The 27,557-nt window shown below is 40.3% G+C and overlaps 1 protein-coding gene across 2 annotated transcripts in view; it reads left to right on the top strand.

Annotated features, from left to right (window-relative positions):
- WNT7A (Wnt family member 7A) overlaps positions 1-26,355 on the top strand; it is a 70,305-nt gene extending 43,950 nt beyond the window's left edge. For both annotated transcript variants that reach the window (XM_068695100.1, XM_068695099.1), the window contains exons 3-4: positions 2,193-2,464; positions 21,936-26,355. In XM_068695100.1, coding sequence (XP_068551201.1) covers positions 2,193-2,464; positions 21,936-22,415 — 752 coding nt within the window. In that variant the 3' untranslated portion in view covers positions 22,416-26,355. The remainder of the gene's footprint in view (positions 1-2,192; positions 2,465-21,935) is intronic.
- The last annotated feature ends 1,202 nt before the right edge of the window (positions 26,356-27,557 follow it).

Raw genomic sequence — 27,557 nt, 5'->3', positions numbered from 1 at the left:
TTTTTTTTTGGTACTGTCCCACTCTTGCTACTTCATGAGACAGAAACCTGGCATAAAGCATTGACTCTTCAGGGAGGAACCCTCTGAATGGAGAAATTGGGACTACTTATTGCACCCTCCCCTGTTTATTAGGGCATTTTTCATAGTGCTGTACTTAAAATAGTGAGGATGTAGTTGAGGATAAGTTGGAGAAGGACGACTAAAATGCCCTATCTGGTCCCTGTGGATTCACTCTGGGCTGCCTCTGGTCTCCCCATGCAGCTGGCACAGGGGCACGCAGAGTACTACTTGAATACACTTAAAGCCAGTGATTTCTATCCCACATGCAGATTTTCATATAACCCCCTAGTTCTATAAAGCCTCATATACAAAGTCCACAGTCACAACAATTCAGCATTTTATGACTGATTTTTGACAAGGGAAATCAAGAAATCCTTTGAGAGCATCTAGTTCTTGACTACAAGTTCCATTATAAGCACAGCGCATAGCGGTGTAAATGGGAATATTACCTCTGCCAATAAAAGGGCACAAAGTTGCCTCTTAACAGATTTTGAGTGTCATTTCTTTTCCATTTTACTTCCTTGCCATAAGAAAGTGAATATTTTTCATTAAAAGAACCTTAATGACAAGTACAGAAATTCAGAATTTCATATATATGAAAGGTATGTGGCCGATAATGAAGTGGTTGTAAGATTTCTTTTCTGAGTGATTATTTTTGGTGAATTCCAATAAACAGCAGAAATGTGCTCGTGCACGGATAGCACACTACTGCCAGCAGTTGAAGTCTGCCAGAACTCAACTGGCAGGTGTTTGGAGAAGGGAAGCTGATCTTCCCTTTGCCCTGTCCTAATAAGAGGCTGATCCTGACTGTATTGATAGCCATTGGAGAAATAAGAGTAGGGGCAGATTCTTAGCCTGTGACATCTGGCAATTTTCAATGGGCTGTGAGATATCCATTAGCAACCTTTGCAAACCTTGGTGTGTTTTGAATGGACCCTCTCTGAGCAGAACAGCTTCCAAAGGCCTCACAGATCCCATAGGCTCCACACGTGGGAAGTCCACACACCAGAATGCACGAAAGCTTCAAGAAAATCAATTAAATCATAGACTTAAAGTGAGAATCCCTCCTCCCCCAAACAAATGCATACCTGCCTTTATAGCTGTATTGCACAGAATAATACTGGCTTAACCACTTCCTCATGGCCCTCTGGTGAGGCTGTAACTTCACCTGGATTTCGGCATGATACTTACAAAAAGTCAAGTCTATTATTTTCCCATACTTGGAAAAATTCTGAGATAAAAAAAAAGCTATTTCCTTGAGTCTGTGCAAACGTCAGTGTTGAAAACAGTGTCATATACGACTTGAAAAACATGCTTCAGTTGAGCTAAAGTATTTTCAGAAAAATATTTCGAAAAATATTTTCCTGTAAAAACAATATTAGTGTAAAATTAAATTTCTAAACAAAGTCATATTTCTGAGCTGATTTTGAAAAAGGTGGAAACTGGTTGTTTTAGCAATTTCACCCCCCAGCTCCACCTATTTTCTTTCTTTCTTTCTCTCTTTCTCTCTTTCTCTCTTTCTCTCTTTCTCTCTTTCTCTCTTTCTCTCTTTCTCTCTTTCTCTCTTTCTCTTTCTCTCTTTCTCTCTTTCTCTCTTTCTCTCTTTCTCTCTTTTTCTTTCCTTCCTTCCTTCCTTCCTTCCTTCCTTCCTTCCTTCCTTCCTTCCTTCCTTCCTTCCTTCCTTCCTTCCTTCCTTCCTTCCTTCCTTCCTTCCTTCCTTCCTTCCTTCCTTCCTTCCTTCTTTCTCTCCTTCTCTCTTTCTCTCTCTTTTTCTCTCTTTCTCTCTCTCTTTTGTTCATTCGTTCATTCATTCTCCTTGACCTAAAGCATTTGCCACCTCTCCTTTGTTATGGATAGTTTAGTTTGACTACTTCTAATACCATTTGGAAATATATACATGAAGTTGTCTAAATAATATTTTATCTCCTACTGCCTCATGGAGAGCTATCATTCCAGACAGTGAACATCCACAAAAATCAATACTTAGAAGAGTAGAGACCTGCTTATGCTTGCAGATTTACAGCACTTCTAATAATAGCCTTCTGATGTTTGCGCTGCAGGAACTTGCCTGCCTTTTTCTGACTCATGTCACCATGCCGCACCATGCATTTACAGCACTGTTTTAATTTCAGGTAGCAGAGAAGCGGCGTTCACGTATGCCATCATTGCTGCTGGAGTAGCCCATGCGATCACGGCTGCCTGCACACAGGGAAACCTGAGCGACTGCGGTTGTGACAAAGAAAAACAAGGACAGTACCACAAGGAGGAAGGATGGAAATGGGGAGGCTGCTCTGCTGACATCAGATATGGGATAGGGTTCGCCAAAGTCTTTGTGGATGCCCGGGAGATTAAGCAGAATGCGCGGACGCTCATGAACCTGCACAACAACGAGGCCGGGCGGAAGGTAAGTGCCCCGCTCCCTGCCGCGGCCGCCTGTGGCCTGGCACCGGGCCGGACCCCATGCCCTGCGCCAGCGCCGACGTCCGCACGGTACCATAGGCAGTAGGCACCTTTGGAAGTTATACACGCTTGTTGGGCCATCTATCCATCAAATATTTGTCTAAATGTTACTCTTTGCGATTGTAAAAAGAAAAAGCAAACAAACATTTTATCTGGAAAGTGAAATGGTTCTGATGACAAAACACTTGCCTGCTACCGTGTGGGTGAGTGGGATTCCCGTCAGGTTCAGACATGAACTTCTCACTCATTTGAAAAGGGATCATTTTCAACCCAACTGTTTAAACCTCGTTCTTTGTGTGAGGACTACCTCTACAAGGAGAAAAATACTTTAGCAAGCCGACTGCAGACTGACTCAGTGTTAGGCACGGGGCTGATCGCTTCGCACGGAAGCATTCCTGCCCCTTCCCATGCCTGGAAGCAGGTAGCTGCGAGCAGCTACTGCTGGGGAAGACGGGTTCAGCAGCCTCCAGCACACACATTTCCTGGTGGCTCTGGGAACCAACTGTACCGGCTTTCTGGTCAGAGGCTTGCTGATGGTCGGGGTGCTGCTCTGAGGCATGCAGGCTGGCCTGTGCTGCACACCTCGTGGCAGTGCCAGGGCTGGCGGCTCTGCCTTGCCCCACCCAGAGCAGCTAGGCCACGGCTGCATCCCCGTCCAGCACGGCCTTGAGCTGCGAGCATGGGAGTCACCCTTTGCTGATGGCATCTCCCCAGTGAGCGCACTTCCTCCTGCTCTCCTAGCTCTCCATTCTGCCTTTGCCACTGTTCGCAGCCCTGTGCATTAATCCTCATTGCGGCATTATGTTAGTGTGACTTAGAAGCAAACGGGAGAAGGAAGTTAGGAAGAGCCATTAATTTGTGGATACTATTTTTGTTGTGGTAATTACCTGTAGGCTCTGAGACATCTCCACTTAGGTACATGTGCTGCAGCCAAGCAGATGGTATTGGAGAAAAGCCATTTCCAACCCAAAAAAAGACTAACCTTTTCTTTTTTTGTTTCATGCCGCAGTAGGAGTTTTATAGGTCAGATTATGGATTTTAGACTGCCCAGTATCCCAACTGCCCAGGTCTTGCTCTCTGGTGCAAACATGGTACTTCAAAACCGTAGCAGAATTAGCACTGAACTCTGAGCATAACTCAGGGACTGACCTTTAATATTTGTGAATCAAATTATCTCAGACTCACTGACTTTATTACTTGGCTTCTGGTAGCACAAAGGCGCATACTGAAGAGCCTGGTAGGACATCAAGGCCCACAGTCTGCTCTGCTAGACAAGTACAAATCCACAGGAATGAATAACAGCATAGGAGTTTCACCTTTGTGGGAGAGCTACTTTCCTGAAAGGTCTGCTTTTATTTGGTAGGTGACGTCAGCAAAACATTCCCAAGAAATGACACACCAGCCTATGAGGACTGCAAATACAGATGGAAGTAGCTTCTGTCTTGGAAAATTATTTCAAATGTGACGCTCAAAGATATAGACAAAAAAAAAGAAGTTTATTTTAGTAGTTCATTGTATCTTTGGCTCCATTATCTCCCAGGTATGGAGTAGGGAGGAGGCCCTGGAGGTGGCTGGTGGGAAGGCAGAGCATTCAGCAGCCTCCCCGGAGGACGTGAGCTCCTTGTGTTTCTCACCTAGATGTGCACAATTTGCTGTCCTAAAAGAATATGCCTGGAAGATTCAGCTCTGCGCATTGTTATCTGGGAGAACAGTGGCTGTGCTATCTCTGGCGATCTGCCATTTCTCCAGCAGGCTCAGGAACTGTTCTGATCTAGAGATATTTCTACGCTTCTTCCTGCATCCCTTACAGAGAAAAATTACTGATCTTTGTTTGAACAAAGAAAGAGTAACATGACTGAGAAGAGGCATGTTACTCCACCAACCTGCAGAGAATGAATAAATGATGTTTTTGCTAGAGAGATTCCTTTCAGGCTTCGCTCTCATGTGAAAGATCATACTATTTACAGACAATTGGCAGAGGGAGGCCATTACAGATATTTGGCAAGCTGGGTCTCACAACCTAACCCTTTCACAACAAAGACTGTCTTGTTTTGAGGTGGTACTCTCCCTTTTGGAGCAATATGGATCTTATCAGCCTCTGCACAATCTATTCTTGGTGGCTTTCCTCTGGGCTATAAATTCTTGTCTAGTTTTACTTGCCCATGGCTAGGTTTTTGATGATATTTATGCACCTAGGAGACAGACTGGCACCTACCGGGCTTCCAAAAATAAACTGGATGTTCAGTTCTCATTGATTTGTTATCTTCACCTGTAGGCACCGCTACTTTGTTCAAAAGTCTGCCCCTTCTGCTTCTTTGGTCTTGAAATGTGAAACAACACCCCGTGCTGTGCCCCAGTCCCCCAGGTGCTCACGGCTGACCTGTGAAAAGGTACTTTTTAGAATGACTCTAGATGCAGGTAATTCAGGATGCACCCTGGTGAATCAAACACATGTTGGTATGTAGTAAACACCAGTCAATTCATCTGTCCCATCTTGGTGAGCAAGAGATGACAGACTTTACTCTGCAGTAGGAGATGGTCTTGCCAGGGAAACTGGGCATGGGAAGGACTTCATGGTGTAAACCAGCAAAGAGACACCAGGAAAAGCGATCCAGACTTTTTGGAGGTCTCAATTCAAGACTTTCCACTTTAATAGTCTTATTTTACCTCTGCTGTCCATGGTGTCAACAACTGTCTCTCTGAACCTACTGAATACCTGACCCTGGCAGAGCAACAGCACGAGCATCTGCCAGCTCTGAGAAGTTAAATGAAAATTAGCCATGTCAAGCCTGGAGGATTTTAGTGGCCATTGGTGGATTAAAACAAACAAACAAACAAACAAACGACAAAAACCAAACCAAACCAAACCAATCAAACAAAAAACCAAACATGTGGCTTTTCCCTTTCCTGAAAGCCTTCTGGAGTAATGCTGAAAATGTGCTGGTGCACACGCTCAGGAGGCAGCGAGCTGGGCTCCCACCTGGCTCAGCATGAGCAGTGTCAGCACCCCCAGCAGCTCCCGCAGCCAGACTAGGGCCAGAGGTGCCAAAGGCTCCTGCAGAATGAGCACCCGTGGTGCCTCCACTGCTGGGGTGAGGCAGGTAACAGTTTTCCTTACTGTTATAAACCAGACGGGGCTCTAGCTCTCCATTTCTCCCCGTCTAGGGCCAGCTGCTCTCCCCAAGCCACCTGGGCTCTGTTTTGTAGCACATGCGCATGATTTCGGACTTCCCCAGCCATTGGGAGGGGAAGGGGCAGAGTTCAAAGCAGGGGTTGCATACACCCTACAGAACTGGCCGCAAGCAGCCCAAGAAGCCTCACATCATTTGTCAAACCTACTGGAGAGCTGCTATTTCTGACCTCCAGAAATGGAGTCTAGGGTGTCTTTCCTCTTTGAATTAGTATTTCCTGAAATGCTGATTCACTGCAGGAAGAAGCAAGCAGTACAGGGAGAACAGGAGGAGAATTCATAATAGCTGGGTCAGAAAAGAGAGATAAAGCTTGAATTAATTTAAAGGCATAATCCTGATTTGCCCTGCAAACTTCCATGTGAGGGGCTATAATTACAAGACTGAGTTGTCTGTTAGCAAATTTGTCTTCTCAAGTACAAAGTTAATTAAATTACTGTAAGTAACACAATAACGTATGTCTGAGAGATATTTATGCTCCAGGAAATAAAAATGTTATTCTTCCAGTTATTCTGTTAAAATAGCAAAGCAGGTACTGAAAGGCTCTACCTATTTTGGCTGGATACTTTTCATTTTGACAGCACGGCAAGGTACATGACCAGATTGCTCTCTCCTCTCTTTTCCTCTGTGACATTGAAATTCCACGAATGGCATCTTGCATCAGCGTTACATCATATTAAGTATAATGCAATATTATGAGTCATTGTTATAAATCATGGGCACAGGCTGCATTAGAAGGCTTTTGCAATTCAAGAGCACATCAAGGTGGATTTTTATTCAGCATCTCTCTTTGGAGGCATACATAGGTGCACTAACTTTGCAATGCATCTTCACCCTCTGAATCTGTAGCATTTCAGCTTTCCTGTTCAGCTCGAGGGCTTGTAGGAGTGCCAAACATGCCTAATAGGGCTGCTGCAAATACCAAGCAAAACTACCAGAAACCAGAAGGTGTTTCTAAAGTGGAGCAAGCAATGGTCATAACAATCTGAAGTGTTTAGTATTTTATCCTTTAGGGAAGGCTACAATAATGTTGAGGTGAAACACGGGCACTTGGAAAACATGGAGTTCAGGAGTTTTACCAAGCCATTCTGTAAAGCCTACTTTTCTGATGCTCAGCCTTTTTCTTGCTAGCATCCCTGACCTCAGAAGGAGATTGCTGCCACAGGACTTCCCTGCTTGCATAGTGTGAGATCACCACGCCACTGCAAGAATTTAACTGTCCTCTAGAGGAGACAGCTATTTCTGCTTCAGGATACGTTTTCCTTTAACTAACCTATTAGCCTGACGACAAGAAGCAGAGCAGAACACAAGCTCTTGCAGATGAAACATTTGAAAGACTGTAAGCACTGGCACACTAGAAAACAGGCTAATAAAAGAGGCTACCAAGCATTTTATCATTTTCCTGAGTATAGGAGTGAAATTCTGGGGGTTTATTAGTTCTGCCTGAGTTAAGCCTCGATGTGCATGAAAACATGGCCCTGCTCCTGCTGGTGCCCAGGACTGGGTCCAGCAGTGAGGGAGGGCAGCCTGGGGCTCTGGGCTGTGCCCAGGGCTGGCTCCACCCTCCTGGGGGCACCTCGGCAGCCCGGTAGCTCTAGGTGGGAACTCTGTTCCCAGAAGACAACCAGGGATGCTTAATGCCTGGCTAGTCAGTGCTAGCAGGGCACGGTCAGTATGCCAGGAGGACACAGTCCCACAGTAGAGCCAAATGATTCCTACCCACATCCATACACCAGCTGAATTTGGCCCCAAGAGATTTCTGCACGCAGCACAACAGGCTGATAGTAACCAAAACCATGCACTTCTGTATTCAGCTGCCTCACAACTCCATCAGAAAGATTGTCTCTAATGGCACATACACATCAGAATAAAGCTCGACTGTGTCTGGAGCTGCTGAAAATTACCATAGACTCCAGAGAGTCTAGGAGACCAGCTTTGAGCAGAACAGAACTGGGTGAGGCTGCCCTGATACTCCTGGCACCAGCAATCAAGTGATATTATAGCATCAGCAGCACAGCCACGTTTCTTGACGCCCAGAACCTAACAGTGCCCTTGCAATCACGCTTATTATTTTCCAACTCTTTTTCGCTTTTTGTTTTGGCACAGCCATAGAAATGTTACTGATTTTTGTATTCAGAAGCTTCTACTTTTTAATGCGAGAGATGCTCTTTAAATGCAAAACTGATGAATGATTTTCCTCCTTATATTTGGATACTAGCCTCTACTGAAATGATTGCAGCTGTCGTACATTCCTGATTTAGAGTGGCTAGAAGTTGGAAAGCGTTTTTCAGGAATAACTTTCCTTGTCTAGTTACAAGTTTGGATCCTGGAGAATGAAAGACACCCAGGGCTGGTTGTGATGCCCATGTAAGAGCTTGTTATTTACATACAGCTCCCCTTACTGCTCTCTCAGTGGATCTCCAGCATCAACAGGTGTGTTGAGTACATAGCAGCAACAAACACAACACTTAGCACGGTGCTGCACCTGCAACGTACAACTGCTTGAGCACTTTTCAAGGTTTCTTGCCTGAAGAAAAGTCCAGAATTAGGCTCCCTTAGGCAGAGGGGGAGCTCAGACTGTCAGTGGGTAGATGCCCACTGTTGTTACTGGCAGTGGTACGTCTGACACACTTCAGCTACAGCTGTGTTTAGTCCTCTGATAGATGAGGCTGCTAGACACCTTAACATGGAGCTTGATGGGGGATAATGGGGCAGAGCAATGGCACAAATAAAGAGAACAGTCAGTAACAGAGATGATGCCAAAATCACCAGCAAAAATAATCTTCAGCCAATGCAACACACAGCACTACTACTCACAAAGCAATAGCAGTCTTAACAACAGCAACCACAAAATGCTGCTCCACTGCTAAAATGTCACACAACGTCGAGAAAATCTGATGTTAGGTGCTTCAAAAGTGTCTGTTTAGAAGGTCCTAGTAGCTAGCTTAATTAAGCAATACAACATTTTGCCCAGATAGACCAGAAGGAGAAGGCTTAGGAGAAGGTTTGCACACGTGGCCTGTACATATGGCCATGAATGGAAGCAGTTAGTAAAAAAGCCTGCAAAACATTGCAAACTAGCATGGTTGTAAGGTACAGGCAAAGGGAAGCACTGTCCACTTACAGAGCACATTATCTGAGGTTGCCCAGTCCCGTCCCACCCTATGGCTGCTCCTGTGTGTCACTGCCCTCTTGCTCAAAGGACCTTCCTACTCTGTGAGCACCCCAACCCCAAGGCCTGGCACCGCAGCAGGGGTTTGGTGCAATTCAAAAAGGCAAGTTAGCTGCAGCAAAGTCTTTCCTGGCAGCTTCTTCACCATGCCTTTGTTGGGGGGAGTGGGATTTCCAGAAAGGCCAAACACTGAATTTGGAGGAAGTCCAGCTCCCTGAATGGGAAAACTCCCATTGAGGTTGGTGGGAGCACAGGACAGAGTTGAATGATTACAAAAATTGAATCCCTACTGGGTGTTTGCAGGGCGCGACAAGATGCTGCTGGGCAATTTTGCTGGGTGTGAAAAAAAAAATACACATCTGTGCACTCTTACAGTATTTTGTTTGTATTTGAAAGGATCAAAGTTCTATTTTATGGCTTTCCTGTGTTTTTTAGATAATAGTCTTAAAACAAGACCAAACTTGAGAGACAAGCTCTGCATCTTCTCAACAACCCAGAGTAAAGATAAAGGGAACATTAATGTTAGTCTAAATTATGAGAGGGAATTGGACTGCACAAGAACTGTAATCCGCAAGAAGGAATTTTCATTCCACTTGTCCTCCACTTTCAGCTAATCAGAAATTGTGATACATGGTCCTACTTGTATTTTGGCTTTTAACTCCCTCTTATATCTTATGTGGTTGAAAACTGAATTCCTGATTTACGCTGAAGATTAGGGAATGATAAATGCTATCACTTACTTGCAGTTGCAATTTTAGAGGATTCTGACATTATAAGCAAAACACGCATTTCATGTATATGATTACCAGAGCTGACAATCCTTCATGCTGCTGACAAAGATAGCTGGGACTGAGGGCCAGGGTCTGTTAATAAATAACAAAGATCTCAAATTCCAAATTTAGTGTCATCCACCTTTTAGAACTGAAATAATTAGATGTTTGCTCTAATGATTAATTTGCTCAGCAAAGCCACTGAACGGGGCCCACATTTTTGGACATTTTCTAAGGTAATTCAGTCTTTCACTTTGGACAGTTAGCAACATTTCCTACTGTGCATACACCTGTCATTCAGAACTCAGGAAGGAACATCATCTAGACAAAACAGTTGCTGTATAAGTTATTTGGGTCTCCCTGAAAGACTCGCACTGTTTGCAGCACCTTTGGTTGAGACCTTTGGTAAAGCCTTCAGTCTATCACATTGCAGAACAAAGCCCTCATTTCTTAACAAACATACTAATTTGAAACAAATGCAGTTGTCAAAGAGTAATAACTTTAAAGCAAATACTTGCTGTGTTTGAGTATTGTAAAATTTACGCTGATCATGTAATAAAAGTCACGACAAAGAGAAAACACAGCATCTGTTGGCCTGAAGTCTGACCCGTGAACACGGCTTTTTTTCCCTGTATTATTTAACTTGTATTTTTCAATGTTTTACTGAGAAATTCAATCAGAACCCATTTTTTTAAAAAATTAATGACTAGATGTAGGATTAAGTTGTTGACAAATTTTCAGAAATAGCTGATGAGCACAGTTCTGCTGCTCCTGTATTCACCAGATGACATCTGTCACACTTCAAATTTAATTTTCCAAACCTAAGACTGATTTACTTGCATAAAGCTGGACACTTCTGTCTGCATATTTTAGACATTTAAAACCACAGAAAACAGTCACTGGCCAAGTTAGGAAGACACTAAAGGCCCAGCAAGGCTATTCACTAAGAACAATCTTCATACACAAGCAAACAGTGTTTCTGCTACACAAAGTTTACACTGAATTATGCTGGAGAACTTGCACAATGCAGTCTCATTCATTGCATCTCTGACAAAGCATCCCCATTCACACTACACAGCTCTAGCTTTATGTGGTTGCATTTCTGTGACCCTGCTGCGTCAATGGGGACAGAAGCTGGAGTCTTCTGTACTTAACAACCCATACCTCTAGAGTACGAGCTGAAAGTATCTGCAGGAACATTTCCAAGAGCCTTGCAGTGCTGAGTCAGTAACATAAACTCACATAGCTGGGCTAAGTAAAGACACTTGGAACAATGCATAGGACAGGTTTTGGTAAAGATGGAAGTTAAACCAAGGTTTGGTCCAAATGTTATATTAGACACTTGGTGACAGAAAACTCTGAAGTTACAAAGCCCTGAAACAATCACCGAAAGCAATAATTGCTAGCGTTTGCTGTACAAATGGAACAGACTTTTGCTTTAATGGAAAGAACTTCCAGGTATTTTGAAGTAAACAATTAAATAATCGATTAAATAAAGAACAACCTTTTAGTCCAAGGACACAAACAAAACCTGTTTTGGTACTGGAAGAGTGTAGCATGGATCTATTAAAGGATGAGGGTTTCAGGTAATTGCAGAGAGGATGCTTGGCTCTGCATGGTCAATTAGTGCCAAAAGGCACTAGTATTCATTTGCATTAGAACCGGTTATCGAAATGACCCTGAGCCTTCTGGTACTTCAAAGTGAGCTGCACCTAATGGACTGCATTTGCTCCCCTGGGACAGACAGAAGGAAAGCATCAGTATTTGCAAACTTGAAGTAACATCTAAGCCAAAATTTATTGCTAGTGCTCCAGTTGTAGGTTCTCTTTGTAGTGTCAGCTGGTGGCCTACTAGGGAAACTAGCCTTGCCTTAAGCATACTAGATCTTATACTAAATATAAGACCACACACAGTTATGAGTACAACTATGTATGCTCTTACAAGACTACTCAAACATGAGTTTTTAATTGAGTCATAACATTCTGTTATACCTTTGGGTATATAAGTCCCGCAGCCATGAAAATATTATCTATTGAGATGGTACAACAGTTAATATATAAATAAAGAAGTTCAATAAGAAGTCAAAAATATGTGTCCAAAAGGCTTGGATCAAGACCTCAGTTAAAAAAAGAAAAGATTAAACAAGCAAACAAAAACATAAACAATGCAACAGTGGGGATGCCCTCCTACAAAAGCATGCGTTATTGCTGATGGCAAACTCTTTGTGAATTGCCTGAGGTCTAACAACATGAGCATTCACACTGCCACATTTATAGGATCTGTCTCCTCCCTGTGATCTTTTGTTTTCACAGAAGTTACTTCACAATTTCTACCCTTTGTCATATTTGGTTGAAATTACTAAAAAGGTTCAGCTGTTACCAATGGGACATGAGAAGCAAGTGGGAGACAGACACCAAGTGAGCACTTAAGCATCATTTTCTCTGAAATTGGTCCAAGAAGTTTGCCTTGCTGTGGTTGCAGCAAATTTAGGCTAGAAGGTGTAATCTTAAAATGTTTTCCACAACATTACAGATCCAAATAACTCTACTAAAGACTAGCATAGCATTAAGATTTTTTGAATTCTATTTAATGGAGTTATACTTTATATTAAGGTTCCCTTAGAGGGAGGAACAAAATTAATATCTGATTAACACATTAAATGTGCTACAGACATGCATGGTTTGTTATTGATGGGTTTATGAACGAGTGAAGCTGGTGCTTACAAGCTGTTGTTACAGGCATCCTATGACCTTCTGAACTAAAGACCTACAAGACCTACAACTGATTAACCCTTTGTAAAAACATCAGTCTTGATATTAAGGCTCAATTAATATAACATAAGTGGCTTATTAAGAGGAACTATTAATGTAATTGGATATTTCTCCTTAACTCATCTATAAATAGTAAACAGACAGATTTCTTAACAAAGAGCAACAGCTATGCCTGGAGAGTGAGCTGGCTGAGGGGAATTACATCCATCAATATGACACACCCTAAATGTGAATTTCTTTTAATACGTGATTGCTCACTTGTAAAATGAAAGCTTCAGCTATTGCTAAACTACCTGTTAGAATGAAAAGAAGAAAATCTAATATGCCAGGTAGGCAAGACACAAAGCCAAGGAGGTTTGCTTAGACTGCACTGGGCTTTATATGTAAAATTAGGAAATTTCACATTCTTTGGTATTGGAGGAAATGTTCATTGACAACAGGCCAGAAGCTCTGTGTTAAAATTCTTGGCCTGTTCTTGGGGCATGCTAATCTTGGCAGCTGCTAGGCTACAGAGATAGGCTCTGCTGGTAGGATCTTATCTCTGATAAGTGGAAGCTATTTGAAAACATGGAACCGCGGATCTATTGTCCCAACTGCAACTGGAGGGGGAAAACTCTTATGTATATAACTTAATTTGAAAGCTGTCGTTATGGAAAAATGACTCCCACAAGAATATCCCAATTCTTGTCATAACCAAAAACATGATATTTTATTATCATGTGAATATTTCGACACAGAGATGTCTTCCTGTGAACCAAACATGAAGGTAACTGGTGCTTCTTTTTGGGGGAGTCTGAAGGAGTTCCTGAAGAAGTTAAGCTAGGAAATACTTTTTTATAAAGATGGTACTGAGACATTACTGTAGAAGTACTTTGAAATCACCTGAAAAGCTTGAAGGAAAGTAAAAACATCTACCGTTTACTAAAAATGCTGTCTTAGAGAACTGAAATTTATGTTTTGAAGCACGAGAAATATTGCATAGTATTATTTGCTGAGTACCTAAGGGTTAACTCTCATGGTGTGGTATGTAACTAAATGAACCTATAATTAACTGTGTGTGGCTATTGGTTAAAATGTTTGGAAGCGATATGAAGTGATATTATTTTGCAACTAGTGCTCTTGCCAGCACCTGGCTTTATTAGTTTAGGACAAGAGGTGTTTTCTGATGAGTTGTCTGGAACAAGTAAGGCTGTTCTTTTGGTTTCTATCACACTTTGGAAACTTTTCTCTCGACAGCTCAAGCATTTGTCAAAATGCTCTACCTGGTTGCTCCCAATTCTTTACTATACAATGCCAGCACCACTTCATTTGAGCATTTCACTACCAGTTTGGAGAATTACATGGAAGGTGAAGTTTAGTGGGAATGAGTCAACTCTGTACCATCCTTCACTGTGTACATTAACTATGACAAGGATGGATTTGAGTTGTGTCATTTCCTGTTTTCCCTACCTTTTTACCACAGCAGTGAAGTATGACTCAGGCTCCATGAGACAGCCCAAAGCAAAAGACAGCATTGACATCCCTGCCTAGCAGAGCAAGGCTGTAACAGAACTTGAATAACCCTCAAGACTTTAACCCATTGTGTTCTCAAACTGTGAAGTGCAAATAAGTTTTAGTTCACCTTACCTGGGAATACCTCCAAATTACTTCAGAACTAGCATGCTAAAATATAAACGCTATGCGCAATGTATTTTTTTTAAAGCACCTCATCCTGCATTTTAATGACAGCTTGATTCATTGAAGAACAGAATATGGATGAAGATCACCATCCCAAAATCAAAACTAAAGCCAGACTCATAAGATATAGGATACTAGGAGAACTATAATGACTTTGAAGAGGTCCAGGCCTGCAGGTATCACTGTCAAGCTTTCATTCACCTCATTAGTCTCTGATCCATACACTGAGCTCCTAGCCTGAAGTAGAATTAGGGAAAATGGCGTTCTTAACAATGGACATTCATCATCTTTATAATACGTGATACAATACTGCACAGATCACTGCTTCAGAGAGGCCTTGTTTCAGAAGCAACAGTATTTTGGAGTGATTCTTAATTTGTGACCAGAATGTAAGGAAGGTAGATATGATATAAGAGTAAATTTTGTGTTGATAACATGCCCAAATCCAGAAAAACTGCTGTCTCATTTTCTTTGTAAATCATCTTAGTGTCAGTGAACATCATGTTGTTGCTTCATTTTCAAAACACCTCGATCATCATTTTTATTCACTTTTGGCATGAACATACTGCCCAATATCTTTTTGGAGAGGAAGATACGTACTATAGACAACTCATGTAGTGATAAGGAGGTGAATTAGATAACACAACCAACAACTCTATCTGTAATTCTGTAACACCATCATCCCCTTTTCCAGTCTATTTTAGCTTCATTCTACAAAGTACCCAGATAGACTAGACATGACTATTCAATATTTCACGAGCTATAATCTATTGTATCCACAGTGTCAGTTTTGCTTGGACAGCAGCAAATACTGATCCTAGATAAGTTTTCGCTTAATCTCACAATCCTATTTCAGTCTGGAACTAGGAAGTCATACTTTCACTTATGCAAATAGGAAATATAGATTAACTTGTTGAATGACCCTAAGACAATTCAACTATATTCCAATAATTGTAGGTGAAAGCATATTAAAAAAAAAATATATATTTTTTTCAGAACTATTTTTAATCTATTTTTTGACTGATTTTTAAACTTCCTACATGATGACACTCACTTGGCCCTACATCGATCCAGTCTAATCTACATGATAATGGGTCTCCCAAGAGTTATTTTTTAAAAAAAGCAAGTATTTTATCAAACATATTGACAGTTATGTTTTCAAATTATTTTTTTTTTTTTTTTTTTTTTTTTTTTTTTTTTTCTGTTAAAATATTTGCCTTGCTTTTAAATAGAAAAATCTACAGAAAAAAAACGCAAGTCAGACCAGTCTTGCAGACAGATGCACCAGGGCACCAGAGCAGTAACCACCCAGTAAACTCTCAAGCCAGCTTTCAAGTAAAGAGTGTTTGTCATTAGCAACTCAGAAAACAAAAAATCCCACACTATGAACCCCCAATCTCACAACTTATTTTCCAATAGTGCAGGAGGAACATAATATTTTAAGTCCATTTCCTGGTATAAAATCTTATCTAAGCATTAGTTTGGTAATTCATAGTTGAGAAAAACTTTTATAACAGTATTTCCTGCTAACAGAAGGAAAGGTGGGGAAGACAGTTTTGTCTTACACAGATACACAGAAAACTTTGTCACAAACCATATCCCTTAAGAGCATGTGAAACTCAACCTGAAGCTCACGGTTCCAGCTCATGAATTAATGGTTTCGTTTTACATTTTGATGACCATAGAGAGAGACAAGGGTGCAGGTACTTTCTCTCTGGGGAAAACAGGAATCTGTTCATGAGAGATGTAAAAAGGCAAGGAATCCCACAGACTACGAGCTTGTAGCTGTTATCAGATACGACACAAAAGGGAGGGGGTGAGGGAGAAGAGAATACCTGGCATGAGATCTGCTCTGAGGAGGGACTGTCTGACGTGGCAGTGTAGATTTCTTTGTGTATCATTCCTTTCAAGTCCATATCAGATTTTGCTGAGCTATTAACATCAGGTGTTGCCACATCGTGCCTGCTACCTCTGCAAGCAGTATATTGATGAAGATAAATAAAAACTGAAGAACCTTATTTGACTTTCAGGTGGCCATGATTAGGTTTGCAGAAGTGTCTGAGAAAAATATTGAGGAATGAGCAAGCAAGATACTCTGAGCTGCATACATGAAATCCCCCTTCCTAGTTACATTTGCAAAGCTGAGATGGTTTTGGCAGAAGTTTATCCTGGGAGCAGCTACAATGGGATATAAGGTTTTCTCCTAGAACCCCTCAGTGGCAGAAAGCTGAAGGACTATGACACCTTGTTTTATTACACATAGAAGTTCCTACAGTTTGAAAAAATGCAAGAGCTATGCCTTGTGGTTTAACTTGAGAAGAGCATTATTATATAGTATGAGAATCTGTCTCATTAAATCTTTTTGTTAAAAAACTGTGGTCCCCTTCCTATCCCATGTCCAAATGTTCTTCAGACTAACAATTCTGAAAGCATCCTGTAAGATTTGTTCTTCTACTGCTGCTTATTTTTTGGTCCCCAAAGTGTATTTGGTCTTCTGCCCTTTAAATTGAGTAATGTGACTTACCAAGGGAAACAGAAGAAAATTAGTTTACATGTGCTGAGGATAGTACATGAACAGCGTGACTGTACTGAACAACTATTTTTTCTTTACTCATTTGGTATATTGTGAAAATAGAAGTTGCACTTGGAAAATAGTTGCTGCATATGGTCAGGTTCTTTATAAAGCTGAAATAAAGGACAACTAATATTCCAAGGTAGAAATAATAATGATAATTATGAAACTTATAAAGAATTGTAAGAAACCTCCTGCTTTGTGGCAGCATAAAGAAAAGTCAGAAATATGGCACAAAAGTTAAACTAATGAGAAAACAAATTTCATGAACTCTACATTTTTTTAGAGACTTGGAATCAGAATTCCAATTAGTTAAATTTTGGATATCTATTACTGAAGGTAAATGTTTGTACTCTGTGCAACCTGGGATGTTTCTAGCATTCTGTCATTTATCAGTATTCTCTTGTCTATCTTTGCAATTAGTCCTCAGACCAATATCTTGCATGATCTTCTTCAGACATCTGTTTGTAGGAAAACACAATTGTGATTTGATTGGTATAGGTCATATGCTATGGTGATTTCCCAGCCATTTTTTATTTGAAACACAGATTTTTTTGTAATGGTAAAAATGGTTTAACCTGCCAGTGGCAGTAGAATTTCTGAGATAGTCAGGACTCGCACTGCTCAGCATAACAAATTTGTTTGATGCTGACTTCGACTTCAAATATTGCTTTTTGCACAGTTTTACTAATGAAAAAATGTGAAGAAGGAACATCATTTAACTGTGCTTAATAAGGGCTTCATAATACATTCAACTGAAATATGAAAGATTAGCTGGACTGAGTCATGCTTAATATGGGACACAAGCAGTTCCAGACTCATCCACAATTAGTTTGCCATAGGATATCAATGCAAAATGTGTTATATTTCTACAAAACACTTTTTACAACAGCTCTATTAATATTGTTAGCAGACATCCACTGATGGGAAATAACCTTTTCTGTTTAGATATGTCTTTCCTAACTTCAGATTTGCATTTTGGTACTTTTTCAGTATGCTGTTTCTTACATTACAAGGTTTCGTGGGGTTTGTCTTTAAATGGCATCATTTCCTCTTTTATGCTCTCTCATGCTAATTTTTGTTTTCAAGTCAAAAGGCACCAAGTATTATTGCTATTTTCCTATTTAGTTTCAGAGTTCTGGTATAAGAGAGTCCCACAAGTTATTTAAAAGGTAGTATCATTTTGAGATTACTGTCACACTTGAATAAAACAGGTGGCAGTGTAATTTCCTATTTATTTTAATTAGAAAGAATTAGTCTTTATTACATTAGCTTAAAATAATATTTTTACGAAGTGAATCCTTTTGCAAAAGAAAACCAAGCAGCCATCTAACATTTTTCCTGAAGTTTGAGGAGCTTTGTCTAATAGTTACAATTGCCTTCTTGAAAGTAATAGAAATCATAAATCCTCTTCTGCCACAAGTTGAATGGTGCAGGCTTGCCTCTCCTCAATGGCCTCTCCAGCCCACAGAAATGTTGTGACCACTCTCCAAGTCCCGCCTTGTTCTTTGTAATGAAAAATTCACAGCTTTTAGCCAATGGTTGTGTTTTCCCTGACCATTAGCAGAGGACTTTTTGACCATGCAAACAACCTCTGCATTTGGCACCTGAGCCTGTGCAGCTTGCAGGCTGCTCAAAGGGCTCTCCAGGGCTACAGCTTGCCACCCTCACGTGATGCACCCTACACATTTTCTGCAAAACTAAAGGCAAAGAAAAAACATGTTATGTTCCTTATGGCACTGCCCAAAGGTACTATATCTGAAGATAACATCAATAGAGAGAGCCAGAGCAAGTTCTCTTCACACAAACTATTTCCCAGAGGCTAATGGCAAAGGAGACACAGAGAAACAAGTACCGACAGTTTACTGTAGGAACTCAAAGAAAAAGTGGACAAAGTTAAACGAATTCCAGCTCTTTGTTAGCATCTAATCTGGTTCAGAGCATTCAATGGTGCATATAGATTTACTCTCTATGGCTAATGGAGCAGGATACGGTCTTTTGGTAAGAAACGGCGGATCTAGATTTTACATTTTGTGCTCTTCAAGCTCTTACATTTTAGGAAAATCAGTCTATAACATATATAAAGTTTTAATCTAATGTAAAAAGTGTGAGCCCAAACTAGGCAGATGTGTTGGAGTGATTTTAGCACAGTGCAATAGAAATGCAACTCCAGTAGGGCAAGAGAAAATACAAAGTTAGCCAGAACATCTTAAAAAGCACTATCCTAAAGAGAGAGAGAAATTGAGGGAGAGAGAAAGAGAACAATAAATGTAGCACAGCATTTAAAGAAAAATCTTTCTCATCTATCTGTCCATCCTCTGCCCACACTTTCAAATGTTTCTGGTCATCTAAAAAGTACCCCTAATACTTGGACTTAACTAATATTGGTCAAATGTCTCATCTTCAGGCAAAGCCAGATGTTTTTACCCTAACTGCTCGTGCCTGGCCTTAGCTGAGCGAGGCCAGAAATCCAGATTCTTGTCTGGGTTGGCATCATGTCACCCAGAGCAGGAGGCAAGTACATGACACGCACCATTGCTGAACTGCTCTAGCCACTTGCTCAGCTCTTTCTGGGGGAAAATATTCCTTGTCTTAGAGATCGCTGTCTGTAAACGGGATGTTAATGAAATAAACCAAAAGGCAATTTAGGCTATTTACACTTCAGAGAAAAGCCCTACCTGGATAGATGACACTAAGTCATGATGTATTTTGTATTAATGTTTCAAGTCAATCTGGCGGTTCCTGATGTTAGAAATATTTTGTTGCAAGTTTGAACATCGTACCAGATATAAGGCCAGCCACTTGAATGAGAGCAGTGATTGAATTAAGGCTGAGAAATGTATCCCTGGCTAGTTTCAAATTAAAAAAAGAGAGCTTTTAAAAAAGTACAAATGAGGCTAAAAGAATTTATGTTATTTTTCCGGTTTCTGTGCTATAACTCCTTTTCTGTCTCCTCATTTATCTTCTAAGAGTACTACCTTATGAATGAGTGAGCAATAAAAGAAGTATGCAGTGGCTGAGAGAGAAACTCAAGATAACAAGATAATGCAAAATGTAAGCCAAAGTTTGAGCAGAACTGAAAGTTAATATGTAGATCTGAATATCAAAGTTTCTCACATTTCAGTTTTTGGAAAGTCACTGGATGGATAGTTTGCCTGAAAATTTAATTTTAAAACAGTAGCACAAAACGTGACGTAATATAGGCTAAGTTCACACCTGTCAAAACCTTGGACCTATACTTTCTAGGGGTTTTAATCTCGTCTTCAGACCACATGTACTGACACATCAGCAATGGACTAAAATAAAACCAAAGTCATTTAAATGCTTTTGAAATCCAGTTTTTCATTTAAAAATGGCAGAGAAGGAACAGTGAATAAAAAAACAGGTATGAACTACCCTAAAGTTAGGCAATAGCAATTATTGTGCCTAGATGACATGTGAACAGCCTCAAGACCAAAAGGTGTGACAGTAATAAGCTACTACATGCAGCCTCTACATTGCCTGTTTTAAGGCTTCCACAAGTAGGATGGAGTTGTGTTCACCAGTGTTAGTGTGCTGCATACGATTTGCTGGCCACATAAGCTCAGAGGTACTCTGACTCCTAGCCACTCAGTCTCTTATGCTGAGATTTTAGACCTGAAGTCCCAGCACGTGTCTAGCCTTTGAGCTGGACCCAACTCCTTCAGGGCAGGCTGTCCTGTTCAGCAGCAGCCGGTGTCTGCATGGTAAGCTTTGCTAATGTCCAAAAACAAAAGTGGGGCGTTACAGAAAAGGGTTAATCCAAATTTCCACATTGCTGACCTCCCTCCAGCCTTCCAGGCTGCCCAGGTTTGGGGTTGCACAGATCAGCTAAGGATTCTCAGGGGAAAAATGATGTGGCCACTCCCTGAACCCAGATAATCCCCCAGCTGGGCTTCCCACTGCTGCTATCTACCAGGCTAGGCAGAATGTAATCAGAAGAATTATTATTATCTTTTCAAGCCAACACCAGTGAGAAATTAATTGCTGGAATTATTCTATCAATTAGCAATTTTTCTAGCATTAACACTGTAGCTGCTAAGTGAGGTCAGCTCTAGTGCTTGGGTCAGACAGCAGGGACTAAGTTGGTCTCCAGTATTAGTTGGCAAGGACTGGGGCTGGTAAAGAAAGAGCAGGAGAGGCTGAAGTTTCAAGGGATGTGAAGGCTGAAGGGAATATGAAGCTCGTTATCATCAAAAGGAAAGCAGTGACAACTCAGCCTTAAATATAAGGGGACCCTACAAAGAAGAGAACGTGAGACAGGGTGGAGCCAAGATGATGTGATTGAGAAGCTTTTGTGGTACTAAGGAGGTGGAAATTTTTTAACCATAATTGATGACAAAACATGAAAGCAATTCCTCCTCTTTACTCATACTCCTTATGCTCTAAGACAAAGCCATTTTTTGGCAGAGTAGCCCAGGTATTTTGTATGCTCCATTACCCATGTGAGAGAGGAGAGCAAAATGCTTTAGGAAAAAATGGAAAGATTGTGGTATACTGTATATGCATGGCAAGGAATGTAAGGCTGGGGTGTACTGAAATAATACTTAGATTTCCAAACTGCAGCATTAACTTGCAACATTTAGAACAGATGATTGCATAACTAAATAATAGTCTGCTCTACGCTGCTGATTAACATGACACCAAGAGGAGGATAGAGTTTATCTGCTTGTTCACATCTTACACCAGCTTACGCCATTTTCAGGTCCAAGAACAGAAATTCAATTTATTTTGGAATACCTATTTACAAAAATCAAGTTCTATTATCTATTATTGAACTTTCAAAGCATTCTGCATGTGGCATTTTGTGTAAAGCTGCTACAGTAAAGGTGTGATTTTCTGCCAGTTCCTCATTTCACTGCCACATGCCAAAAATTGGAAAACAGATGAATCTGAAGCACTGTACAAGGCAAGGTGAAGAAAAGCTGTGGTTAATGAGGATCCCAATTTACACTTGGTCTACAGTCTGTGAAATTAGGCACTCACATTCCCTGTTTAACTCAAAGTGCAAACTTTGGAGGCAGAACTTAGCTGACACCCGTAAGCATTTGCTACCTGGGACAACAGCATCACCAGGCAAGCAAAGCCCATAGCTCTGGTGGGAACCTGGCCCGTGCCTGGTGACAGCTAATGCTGGAGAGCAACCCTCTCTGTAGCTGTTATTCAATATGTATCAGATAAACCTCTTTTTATTTTTTAAGTGTTTAGTTTTTATTAATGCATCATTCTTTGTTCTTCCAAATCCAGATTCTGGAAGAAAACATGAAGTTAGAGTGCAAGTGCCATGGGGTCTCGGGATCCTGTACCACTAAGACATGCTGGACAACCCTGCCTAAGTTCCGGGAGCTGGGCTACATCCTTAAGGACAAATACAACGAAGCAGTTCAGGTCGAACCAGTGAGGGCAAGTCGCAACAAACGTCCGACCTTCCTCAAAATAAAGAAGCCACTTTCTTATCGCAAACCCATGGATACAGATTTAGTGTACATAGAAAAATCTCCCAATTATTGTGAAGAAGACCCCGTCACCGGCAGCGTGGGAACACAGGGGAGGATGTGCAACAAGACAGCCCAGCAGTCCAATGGCTGCGACCTGATGTGTTGTGGGCGAGGTTACAACACGCACCAGTACTCGAGAGTGTGGCAGTGCAACTGCAAATTTCATTGGTGCTGCTATGTTAAATGCAACACATGCAGTGAAAGAACAGAAGTATATACCTGTAAATGAGTACGTGGCTGGGCAGGCTGGCTGTGTCCCTGGCTGCGAGTACATTTGCACATGTGCTCAATGTACCTACACGAGACCGTAGCAAAGATCTGCTCTCCCAGAAGAAATGCTGATGAATGGATCCCTGTCTTTTCTTCTCATGTTTCATTGCTTATATGGATACACGTTTCAGACTCTTAAGAAAGTCAGCCAAGAAACAAAAAACACCCCCCTCCCCGCCCCCCAACCCCCTGACACACAAAACAGAGAGAAGAGATCATTCAGTTAATCTGCACCTCTGAAGCAAGAAGCATTGACTGCCTTGGGAAGAGACACCAGAGAAAAATCTCTGAGCATGACAATGAACTCAGTTTGGAAAAAAAAAAGATGGTCGAAAACTTGTGTGTATAAGGAGCAGGGTGGGGTAGGGGAAAAGTCCTCAGCCATGGGCTTTGCACAGGATGGGACGGACAGTGCCCCATCGTGAAGCGCCCATGTGAGTGTGCAGATGACACAGATTTAGGCTTCTACACTTCTGAAAAGCTTCTGCCGGTCTTGCCCATCTTTTCACTTCATACCACTTGCTACAGCGAGTAGAACTGTTGACATGTTCTGTAGACACTGCTTTATCTGCATTTTGTGTGTGTGTGTGCTGCAGATTTAGCACAGGGATTTGGGACACTTGGGCATAACAATAGCAATATTTAACAATTTATTCAGATAAAACTAATATTAATTTATTTAATTAAAAAGAACTCTACCAACATTTTTTGAACTATTCTGCAATTAAAGTAGATAGCTTGCTTTCTTTGTGGAATAATTTTGTAGAAACAGCAAGGAAAAACTGGAGTTGTATATATTATTCTTAACTAGGATATTTCTACTAGTTGGACTTGCAGGATGTGTTCTACAGTACTAGATGTTTAAGTGCAAAAGCTGACATCTTTATATATATGTACATACACAAACACACTGTTTTTTTTTCGTTTTTATTTTTTATTTTTCCTGTTTGCTGCTAGTTGTCTGGAACAAAAGTCAAGTGGTAGGGGATGCAAATCTTTACCATTTTTTTTCTTCAATTAAAGAAAGAAGCATTAATAAAATCTTGTTTGAAATATGTCTAAAAATAAGAAACTCCAGACAAACTTCCATCTTTTGGAAAATCAACCATAGGATAAGAGAGTATATTTTGTAAGAGACTATTTTTATATAAATATTTTATTTATACTTCGTCTGCTTGTTCAACCTGTACTTTTTCTCAAAACAGGCATACAATTTGTAATTCTTAGGCTATTTAACAGAGAAAGGGTAATTAGTTTGTGGACACAACAGCAGCAAGCTGGATACATTCAGCTGCAATTGGTGGATGTGTCAGAAAGCAGATTGAACTTTCTCTCCGGATGTGTGTACAAACTGGCTCTTTTCCTGCAGTTCATTTTGCAGAATATGCAAAACAAGAACAGGGTATGTAGCATCAATCTTGTCACATGGCTTGAATTCATGATTGGCATTAACTGGATGCTCATTTATCCCATTCAGGAAAAAAATCCAAATTAGCTTCCCACATGCATCAGTCATTAAACTCTGGCATTATGACTAGCAAATGTGCTGTGTGTGCTGTCAGTTAAACCTCTATATTGTGTTACTGTCAAATTTGATTTTAATCACTGAAGACTGTAGACTATGACTGTAACAACTAGCATGATACACGTCTGATTCTCATAGATAGGATACAACGCTTACTTTTTGTCCAGCTCTTTTTGGCATTTACATTATTCTTAAAAGGCCAGAGCTCAAAAATCCCCCCAAAACCCACCAACAACCCACAATCAAAAAACAAAAACAAAAACAGTAGACAAATGTAGGCTGCTCATTTGTTTTTCAGAGCCCAGTTAAATCTTCTTGTGTTCCCTTTACAGTATTTCCTTTTTCATCACTGCTAATTTCTCCGGATATTTGAGGGGCAAATGTTTTTTCTGGTTTTGGATTCATTCTGTTCCTCCTGCTAGATTCTTTTTTGGCTGATAAAAAAAAATAATCCAAGTTTAACATCATCTTTCATTGGGTGAGAAAGATGACGCGGAGCTACAGATGATACTGTATGTTCTAACAGGGACAGACCAGATTCTTCCATTTCCCCATGACAGGACCTCATGCCTTTACAGAGGCATCGGTAAAGAAAACAAACCAGTAGCCAGCACGCAGTGCATTCACTGACTCCTCTAGATAAGAGCAAGCATTAGAAGCAGTAGGCAATATAGATATATCTTAGGTCCAATCGTCTTTCTGAGGCAAAACTCCTACCTAAGGCTGCGAAAGTAGAGAAAACTGTCAGCAAACTTTCTGAGAAAAAGGCATCCAGAAGTACTACAAGAGATGCTGCAAAGTTTCAGCCTGATAGCCTGACCTTTTGGAAGCTGCCTGAATGTGCTGCATTTTTTCAGACTCGCTTCTTGCATATGTTCATGTAAGAACACAAGCCCAAGCAGTACCTGATCCTGCATAATTAGGATTAAATATACAGTTTCTTTGCAGACCTGCCACTTAACACATCATATAATTTTTATGTAATTCAGACACCAGCATGAGATATCAAAAAAAATTATTAACATAACTTACATTCAAAGGTATGACTTGTCAATATAAAGCAATATAAAAGCAATTTTTTTCTTGGAATTGAGTCACTGCTTTTAGTTCTTCTAAATACCACGCATTGAGAAATGACAGGACATAAAATGTAATGAAGTACATACAGTATGGATGTTAATTACAACACTGTGTTATGGTTAAAAAGCTCAGTTCTAACGTTTGACTTTGGAATCCCTCCCCCTCAGTTTGGATTTTTTTTTTTTAAATTAGTGGATATAATATCATCATCAAAAGTGTGTTTTCTTCACTGATTATAGTTATTTTACAAATTATTACTTTCACAGCATGTTTTACTATAGGAAACCCATCTGTACAATTTCTGCTTCCCATATATTTCAATATGCAATGATGTGCAATGGCCAATTCTTGAAGGACGAATATCTTTAAACAGTTTTACTCATATAATAAAGAACTGGATGTGTGGTAAAATTAATTTGGTACACAATTGCCTAATATTTTACAATACTGCTGGTGATCTGTGCATTACTTAGAAAAAATTTCAATTTTATTGATAATTGAGATATCACTTTAGGATAACAATAAATTATCTATTATTTACCTATAAATTAAAGAGCAAGGAAAAACAGATGCTGCATTCAACTAGAAAGTATTTGGAAATTTGGTTGCATCCTCTTAGATAAGAGGAATATGGCCCATAAGAACCTGCCATGAGTCTGGAGTTAATTGGCTATTCCCTAAACGTGCTTGGATGGCATGAAGAATAAACAGGAGAGGGAGAAAGATTTATGATTTTGTAGATATTCCACCCCCCAACAACAGTTTGTTCTTTGTCCTCAGGGATAGAAGAGCTCTGTTTTGACTTGGTGAAGAACCACACAATGGGACTGAAATGCACACAACTGCAGAACAATACAGCTCTCAAAAGAAAATATATCTTTTCATCTCCGCTAACCAAGGGAAGTGCTGGATTGCCGGTCACATTAATAACCTAGCAGAGGCTTTTAAATGAAACATACATTCAAGAAGCAGGAAGAGTAAGAGGAGTAGGAAGAGTAAGAGAACAAACATAACTACAAGTTGGGAAACTTATTTACGAAATCTCACTTCCTTATTCAAACCCTGATTCATGGAAATGATACAGCTCCACACTGGGATTTCTAAGCAAGTTTTAAGGATTTTACCTTTTGGCCTTTTTTTAAAGGAGAACTAACTTGAATGCAATTAGCTTGAATACTTGAAGTATCTACCCAAAACAGTCAATGATTAAGTTTTCTTTGCCATGTATGCACAAACCTAATGGAGATATGTCTTTCAAAAGTGATCATTAAATGAAAATCATCCTTCAAATGTATTCTTAAGTGACTCATTTGGTTAAGTTATTGTAAGGGTACATAGTTACTCAGAAAAGGAAAATAATGGACAATCATCATATTATGCAAAGCAGTTAATGAATTACCTTGTGGATTACACAACTGACCACACTTTAACAGCAATTAGTTGAATACAGAACCATCAGAGATGGCAATCAGGGTGAACATATTCACATGAAGATTCCACATAAGTATTTTTTTACACCATTTTTACATTTATCATTATTATAGGTATCAGGAACGATGCACTGTGAATATCCACAATAAGAGTATTTACTAATACAGTCCCTTACCCCCAGCTTGTAACCCCAAGAAGCCCAACTGGACAACAAGCCCTCCAGCTCTTGTTGGTGGGACTAAACTGCAGACTCAGTGGTTTACCTGCAGAGTCAGGGGTGGCTAAAAGTGATGTACTGCTGCTGTCAACCAGCTGGGGTACCACCTGGGTCAGTGCTTTAATGTCCCAGATTGAACCAGGTACAGCAATTTTATCACACAGTACGGCAGACAATGAAGTTCATCTTATTCCAAAACGGTTATTCATAGTTATTAACCAATTCATGGTTATCTTGAATAGCTCTCACCATGAAACGTGACCTAGCTGACTAACCTAATTTATGTTCTTCTAGTCAAAATCATACCAAGAATTCCTCAAAGGCAGGCATCTTATTCTTTAATCATTCTTCTGGAAACAAACAATAATATGATTAAGTTTAAATGTGTACTTGGATTTCAAGGACTCCAGGTGTTTGAAGAGGGATACCAGAACTTGGTGAATCTCTCGCCTTGTTCTAAGATGATGCTGTAAAACCTTAAAGGCTTCTTTTGGTGCTTTGGAGTTTTAGGGAAGAACTGATTTTTCCCTTTTGTTGTTACATATTCATAGATTCATTAATAGCATATACTGTAATTTGCAACTGGGTGGCCAGAATCAACTTCCAGAGAAATCACACTTTTAAGCATAGCCAATATATTTACTACTGGTTCTCTCAGGTTCACATAATTCCTGGCCTTGATCTTGTATTTTTGTCAAAGAAGTTGCTGTATCAAACTCTTGTTAGGGAGTATTCCTGCCTTGTAATTGGATTTCAGATCCCTGGGACAAGATGAGATTGTATTTAATTTGCGGAAATGTTTCCAGGATTGCATGCACAAAAAAACAAAAATGAGGTGAAGAGAATGG

This window comes from Anas acuta, chromosome 11 (genome assembly GCF_963932015.1).
Source record: "Anas acuta chromosome 11, bAnaAcu1.1, whole genome shotgun sequence".
NCBI lineage: Eukaryota > Metazoa > Chordata > Aves > Anseriformes > Anatidae > Anas > Anas acuta.
Note: the sequence above shows the minus strand (reverse complement) of the source record. Positions and strands in the feature narration are given on the sequence as shown.